Genomic DNA, 8,111 nt, shown 5'->3' on the forward strand with positions numbered 1-8,111 from the left:
CACTTTTGTAAACTTGGGCTGGCTCAAGTCGGTTCATTGTTTTTATGAACTAATAACTTGTGTGGATATCTTTTCTCTCTCTCTCTCTCTCTCTCTCTCTCTCTCTCTCTCTCTCTCTCGAATAAATTTCAGTGTGAATATAGTATCTTATGCCCTGGGGCATTTTTTTATTTTCCCTGGATATGACATTAGTGAGGAAGGTTTTTTTCTTAAATGTTGCTGATCAATACTGGAGAATCAAGGATATTTATGGTTACTAAGAGTAAATGGTGTTGCTACAAAGGGCATTACAATRCTAAGGTTTTTAGAGCAGAGAAATATATGCAAGTATACTATAAAATTGGACCAAAACATACTTGCAGGAGAAGGATAGAGAAATAGGCCTTCAGAGAGACAAAGATGGTTTTGATCACTTTGGCTCTGAACCAGTCAAAGTAGCAGTGTCATAAAAATTACTGTCTTTTAAAAATGCCCAAATAAGGATTACAGTGGTTTACCAAGAAAACCTGCAGAAACCTGCCTGTCTCTTCAAATATCTGCAGTAGTCTAATGAAAAGATGCTGTGGGTGGTTTTGTAGGATTTTGAATAGAGTGATACTGTGGATATATAACTTTCATAACTGCTCTCTAGAAACACAGTCTGCATTTTAATGGTTTGGTTAAAAGCTAAAAATAYAAAATACTCTCCTTCATTTATAAATATTTATAGTACATCTAGGATCAAATAAGCCACGCACTGAATTTTTGACCAGTGTGGCTTTCATTAAGGTTACCATGGGACTGACAGTACCCCCTTACTGAATGTAAATGAGAGCTGAGCCTGTCRTTTTGAATCAGTCTTTCTATTTTTAACTAATAACATAAAATATYAGAACAAATAGAGATTTGCAGTGTGTGTACATAATGGCGTACATAATGGTTTCTGCTCTCGTGTTGTGTCTCAGTAAAGCCTTGTTATTTGGATGTGCTTAGCCTGGTGATAAAGAGTGAGGAGAGCTGCCAGTGTCTTAGTTCACTCAGCATGAGTCATATGGTTTAACGCTGCAGGCCTGTTTTGGGGTGAGGTGTCTCGCAGGCAGGAAATTCTGAGCTGACTCAGCTGCACTCACAGGCCGCTGCACTATATTGACAGAAAGAGTACTTCTTTATAGTCCAATGTTTTATTCATAGGAAAGTGGAGAAAATGAATGTTGTTAGTAAGTATCCTTTGATTTCCTGAATCGTCTTCCTTTGACATAATTTGCAAAACAGAGATTTTAACTGAGTGAGGCTTTAGTGAGGCTCCATTTTTGTTTTATGGCTTTATTGAGATTTTTCTAATTGGATTTGTGTTCTTTGATTCTATGTGACTATAGCTACATGAGACAGCATAGAACCCATGAGATTAAGGTGATCGGTCTTTGTTTCAGTGGAAAGGATGGTAAAACTTTCTACTGTACTTTGTACAAAAAAGTCAACAATGCAGAATGTAATTTTTCTGTCGGTTGGAATGCATTCCAGTTTCATGTCAGAAGCAAGCAGCTTTTAAAATGTATCCTCTAGTGAGAAGACAGTACATTGCCAATTTATTTTCAAATTGATCAGATAGTGCTTGTTTGGTGTGGCTGTTGGTACATTTGAGAATATTTATTGCTTGCTCTTTCTCCAAACAGTGCTTGTTTCAAAAATAATGTTGTACTCTTAAAGGTTGGAAGTCATGGTAATGACAGCCTTTCATAGTGTCAGGCTGGTAATGAGACTATGGTTGTAGAAATTTATAATCATTAGAGTTGCTGGCTGTAACTTTGAGACCTATTAGAAAAGGTTTGTACCTGTTTTGCCAAAATAGGAAGGATTACTTGAGGGGTTTTACTATTAAAGTCTGTAGGAATGTGGAAATACCACACTGGAACTCTTCCATACTAATATATGAAGCTATTAATCCATGTATCTGTTAGTGTAGGAAAATAGTATCCCATTGTCTTTTTTTGTTTCTGTAAATAAAAAGCAAATTAACGATTGGGGATTATGAAAATTGTTACAGAATTCTTAACAGAATTTAAGCCTAAGTCACTAGCTTTTCTCAGACTTCTTGTAGTTGTCACCTGCTTAAACTGTTATCAAAGCTAACAAAACTTTCCTCTGATAACATAGTAAGGTAGGAGCAATTGTCAAAGTGTGATACTTCTATTTACATAAATTATATGTATTTTCATATGTGGCAAATATTATGAAGCGTCAGAAAATGTATTATGTGACGCATGGTAAGTCTGTAAATTTTAAGACAAATGTTTGAGAACTGCAAGTTGTTTGACTGGCTGGTATATTAATTTTGACACAGTCCATGAGATCGTGACAGATGACTTTTTTGATATACTTTAAATGAAGATTCTCTCAATTAAAAACTGTAATAGAGCCTTAAGAGAATTTAATGTATTTTAAAGCAAATCTATTGCTTCGTATCTTACTTTTTGAAGCTATATATATTACTCTTAACTCAATCCTAGTGTATTTAATCATGCTGTGAAACATCTTTTAAAAAAAGTATAGTGAATGAATTATATAGGACTTAATTCATGAATGATTTGTAACTTGAGGAAGCTTGAAATGTAATACAAGTTATATAGTTTTATTCTGACCTTGTTTGCATTAAAATGATATCAAGTACTTTTCCCAAACATTACCATCTGTCTTGAGTAAAGAGCAAGCCTGGGAATGAGCATAAAGTTGTAGAACTACTTGAGACTACCAGACCTCCTGATTAAAATTTTGCTTTTACAAATGGGCTGTGCTCAATTTAGGAAGCTCCCAGGTTGATCTGATATAGCATTACTGGACAGTAATAACCCACACTAACCCATTTTCTGCTTAATAGGCTCTTTAGTTTTTTCAAACACAAGTGAATACTTGTTTTGAATAGCCTTTTTTGTTTGTTTGTTTTTCCAGGTCTATAAAGGTGAATTTCAACTTCCTGACTTTCTTAAAGAAGTGCCACAGGTACAGTATTGGATTAGTTTCCTTTTCACAGATGTAGCATCTATATAGTATCAAACCAGTCTTCATAAACCATTTCTTCATAAACCTGATTTTACTGTTTGATTGTGAGGAAAAAGTGACCAGCAGTTTGCCATGAAATTGAGTCTCTACCACTGTTGCTCTTAAACTCAAAAATCCCAAGGGTCTTTTGAGTTTATGTGCAACTTCAGCCTTAATATGTATGTCTCTAAACCCTGAGCTGGTTGAAGGCTACGTTAAACTAGGCTGTGAAACTCGAGGGAGGTTTGACTTTGTATTTTGCCATGTAGACCAAATGCAGAATGTTGTTTGTAGAGAAGCTTTGTCCTTTATTGCCTTGTACTGAAAGGTTTAAAGCAAGTACTTTACAGATGACATAAACGTTCAGGCTTTGGTCAATGATAACGAGAAGTTTTTGGAAAGAAATACTACTGTATTTCAGTACAGTAGTACTGAACAGCTCAGCCATGGATAGTGATCATGTGTTGATTTAAAAATCAAGTGAGCTATTAAACTTCAGATTATAAAGAGATTATAATTGGTCCCCTTTGAATGCTATTAATTTTCACTGGCTTCCTAAGGAACCTAACCTTTGCGATAGGGGTAGAAAAAGCAAGATTCCAGGCTTGGAACTATTCTCTTAAATTGGAGCATCTCTTGACCCCTGAGCTTTTTTAAAATACAAGAGGTGTGCTTCAAGCCCTAGGCCCTCTTCTCATGTAAACGCTGTGAAAAGGGTTCAGGCCATAACCACTTACAAATTTACAGATATTGTAGTTCACTGTGGATGATGATATCCTATSCTGCACAGCAGCTTTTTCTGTTTCTCTCCTGAAGCTGATAAAGCAGACAGGGTGGACTTGTTCCATGGAACTTCCACTTGGGCTGCTCTGTTTTAGTAGCTCAAGGAGCTTTTTGTGTGTACGTGTGTTGTTGTGTTTTTGTTTTATTTAATTTTTCGTTTTCCTCCTCTCTCCCATCAGTGTGTAGTGAATTTAGTTCCCCATGCTGACTTTGCAGATTTAAGCTTAAGGCGCATCTATGTTGCTCTGCTAGTTTAGCTGTGAAAATGATGTTTTAAAAGTAAGTGGAACGTGTAGTAATTGTTCTTGTGTTTTTTCAGGGAAGAGCTACTCAGCTAGGCTCATAGAAATACAGATTCTTATAGGCTATATAACTGCTAAATGTGGAAATGCCTGCAGTGCCCTCTGCATTATGCTTTGATAGAAGAGGCAGGGAGTGGCCCATCACTGTTACTGTCTCAGGGTGTGTTCAAATAAAACTAAGTTAAAAGTGTGTGTGTGTATATATATATATATTATGTATATATAAAATTTTACTCCTGCTGCTGCCTACAAAGCAGTAGGAAGCTCTTTTCCAAAGGCTGGAGGCCACCACCATTCTTTGGGATTTGTTTTTTTTGTTTCTTTGGTGCTGTTTAGCAGCTCGTTCTTTTGGGTGGGAGGGAGTGTCTCCCTACGGGCCAGGCCTCGTTTTGACTAGTTGTGATCTTCTTTTTGCAGGGTAATGCTACTCAAGGGGGGCTACTTAGTGCAGTCATTTGAAAACAAATGAATTAGTGGGCAAAGGAGTAAACTGAAGTGGTAACTTTAAAACGTGTAACTGTGACCAAACATGCCAGTACTTCAGGTGAAAGAAGAAAAGATTACATGTTTCCATCTAGGTTTCTGAAAATCCCATAAAATGGCTAGAAGTGGCCAAGTTATTTATGGTGTTTGTATTATTTGTATTTCTAYTTTATTCTCCATCATTGATGTTATTTGCACAGTACAGAAGTTTATTTTGAATATAAATGTAAGTAGCATTTAAAGAGCTTAAATCATTAGCAATATCTTCCCTTAAAAAAGGAAAAAATCAAAAATCAAAGCAAACCCTCAGCACAACAGGCACAGTATTCTTAATTTGGGATCTCCGATATTAAAGAAGGACTCTTTGAGTATGACTTCTGTTAGATGTAGAGATTCAAGACTACACAGGAGGATCTACCACATGTGAACAAATGTTTTTGACTTACTCCTTCCATTCTAATGAAAATTAGTTATTAAAAAGGAAAACTGATTTCTTCTGTTCCAGCCAAAGAAGACAGTAGAAAGGAAGTCCCGTGGCAAGATAAAATGAACATGGATCAGTAAAGTAGAATAGCTATAGTGTCTGTCTCATGTTTTCAGAGCATAGCTTTTTGCTGTGGACACCAAATCTTTCTGATAAACTTGTGTGATCTCTAATGTGGGCTTTGCTCTTTTACTGGATGTTTGCCTGCTCTCACCCTTCAACCAGTCAGTGCTCACGCTTTGCAAGTTGTGCTCAGCTAATAGAAAACCATTAAGAATCTGACACCACGCAGCTAAATGCRCTGTTGCTCACAATACTGTTCACTCTCAAGTGCTGGCCATATGCCTATGCAGCTTAAAGGCAAGAAAACTATTTAAATGTGTGCTGCTTAAAAGTTATTGTCAGCAAATTGTATTGAGAAGGTGTGCTGTAGCTATTTTATAATGCTTTCAAATGCAGTTATTTGTAGTTATTTAAAGGTCATCTACAAAACAGATAAATTTGCAGCTTATGTGGCTGCAAGTATGGGTTGTGTCAGAACACAAGGTTAAATATTGCTGATCAGGATTTCTGGAACATGCAGGGAGATGAGCTATCTTGAGAACCTAGCACTTTGTGTATAGATAGTGTTCTAGTAATATAAACGAACCTTGTTCTGCATGAAATAGCTGTTAGTTAAATTTATAATGTTTGTATTTTACAATTACCTTGTGATATGTTAAATGAATTTGGTCTGCTATTTCTAGCTAATGTTCTCTTGCAATCCATATGATAGGTAGGTTTCAAAATGACTCTCCTAAAATCAGAGGAGCAGGATTTATACAATTGCATGAATATTGTCATTGTATTAAGTTAACTCTGAGCAGGCTTATCCAAGAAAGATGTTCTAAAAWGCAAAAATAAGCTCTGTGAAATAGTAACGGAATGTTTCTGACACCATAAGTACTGAAGCTGGAGTTGAAATTGCTTCTGTTAAGCTGTAATATTAAAGCAGAGTAGAGTAACATAACACCACCAAACAACTAAATGGCTTTGAGTGCAAATAGTGGTACTGATAATAATGTCTTTTCATTTAATGTAAAATAGCTAATTACAATTTATTTGCTCAACAGACTGAACCTATGGAATAGAAGATACAGTGGATATTTCTTGCACAGAAGGTAATAAAAGAGAGCATGTGGTCCTTAATTGCTTTTATTAATAGTTAAGGTGATAGTTCCATTTCTCATTTTAAATGTACATAACTTCGTGTAAGATTCTGTTTAAGAAAAACACAAAGATACAGATCTTGATTCAGAACCTGTAAAAATCACATTGAGGTAAGCTATACTGTTTAGAGTTACAAAAGCATGGGTTATATGGTTTTAGAATTACTGTACAATTATAAATGGTGGCATCTCAGTTTGCAGTATTTTTCCATATTATTTGTTTGTCAGAACTATAGTGGAGCCTGAAATTGAAAGGAGTACATAAATCTATTCTGCTGCTTGGCCAGGCATTCTTCAGCAGTGTTTTTTTTTTGTTGTTGTTGTTTGGTTGGTTTTTTTTTGTTTTTTTTTCTAATATCTATGTATCTTTGTGTTATCATACACACACAGCAGACTTGAGTCCCTATTTTAACAAGGCAGTAAGACTGTAAGGATGAATCTTCATTGCTGTTTTCTTTATAAATCAGTTGCCCTTTTGAGAAAGAGGAAATGGCTAAAGATGAACTGATATGTATCACTTGCCTTTTGTGTGTTCCATAGCCTCTGTTTTCAGTAAAACTGTATTTTAATTGTTGAATTAATAATAGGAAGATCATGGATTGAATTCAGTAAATCCTAGACTAACAAGTGATGTAAGAATTACTGTACAAATCCACATTTAATTGTCAACTGTTCTATCAAATGTCCTAGATTCACAACAAAAGTTGCTTCTGACTATATTAAAATTGGATACATTTTGCATCATGCCATAGAAAGATAGCCAAAATATATACCTAAACATAGAGCTCTATACATATCATTACTTCTGTTGCATATGAAARTTTTTCAAAGATTATTTTTAGACATTAATTCAGAAATCAGTAGGGAAACTATAATCTCTTCATGTAGTCAGTGTTAAAATAACTAAAACCTACTTCATGTTGCCAATTATTTCTTGGAATAAAATGTTGTTTAAAGCTGGAAAATATTTCTATCTAATGCTGCTATTAAAGTTCTGAGGCAGAAAYTCTTAACTTCCTAGCAGTAACTAGAACAGGTATGTTGTAACGATGGAGACACTTCTAGCATTTAAATGTAGCCCAGTGTTACAGGTATTCTTAATGGAAATCCAGATTTTTCACATCTAAATCTCCTTTTAAGAGTAAGCCTAATGATAAGTCCTGTAGAGTGGACCCACATTCCTTAGAGGAAATTTGGYGTTGTAGTTAGTCTTGAATGAGTTTGTACCAACTGAAAAAACATTTGTGGCTCTTAATTATGCATTGCTGTTTGTAATTCTRTAATATTATAAAGGCTTAAAATGAAGGCACAAACAACTTTATTTTTTTCTTTCTCTAGAAAGACTGCTGCCTGTTCAATAGAAGTGATGCTATTAAGAACTGTCCCACCGAGATCAGTGAGGTGTAACTGCTCTTGGCCTGCCTTTTTTTTTCAGAATTTTTGCCCCRCTTTCTTTCTTACTGTGTCTTTTTGTTCAAGATTTTGTTATTGTGAAAGCATGTAAACCTGTTTAAAAGGTGGGGGGGGGGAACCTATGTTGATGTTAATGTGGTACTGTATTACATTTACACAACTATTTTAAAGTTTTAAAAAGTGCAAAGCAACACCTGTCTCTTAAATTTCAATTCTATCTTCCAAACCTCAGTCTTCAAATTTTTTTTTTTCCTTCATGTAACAGTTGTTTTAAATGTAGGAACTTTTCAAAAGAGTGGTCTGTGCTTGTCCTAAAGGATTTCTGGTGGAACAGTTGTCTGTTTTATTGACATGTGGAAATTGTTAAGTATCTTTTTATTTAAAAAAAAAGAGATGTTGATAAATTACATGTCTAATTACAAA

At 35.1% G+C, this 8,111-nt stretch overlaps 1 protein-coding gene across 6 annotated transcripts in view; it reads left to right on the forward strand.

The window, feature by feature from the left end:
• TPST1 (tyrosylprotein sulfotransferase 1) overlaps window positions 1-8,111 on the forward strand; it is a 30,997-nt gene extending 22,886 nt beyond the window's left edge. For 3 of the 6 annotated variants that reach the window (XR_014896380.1, XR_014896379.1, XR_014896378.1), the window contains 4 exons: window positions 2,926-2,976; window positions 5,089-5,164; window positions 6,180-6,227; window positions 7,614-8,111. Coding sequence is in view for 1 of the 6 variants with exons in the window: in XM_085309249.1 (XP_085165375.1) it covers window positions 2,926-2,976; window positions 6,180-6,197 (69 nt within the window). In the remaining 5 variants the exon portion in view is untranslated. The remainder of the gene's footprint in view (window positions 1-2,925; window positions 2,977-5,088; window positions 5,165-6,179; window positions 6,228-7,613) is intronic. The other 3 variants (XR_014896381.1, XR_014896382.1, XM_085309249.1) reach the window with 3 other exon arrangements.

Source organism: Rhea americana, unplaced genomic scaffold (assembly GCF_003343005.1).
Source record: "Rhea americana isolate MKP2758 unplaced genomic scaffold, rheAme1 scaffold_295, whole genome shotgun sequence".
NCBI lineage: Eukaryota > Metazoa > Chordata > Aves > Rheiformes > Rheidae > Rhea > Rhea americana.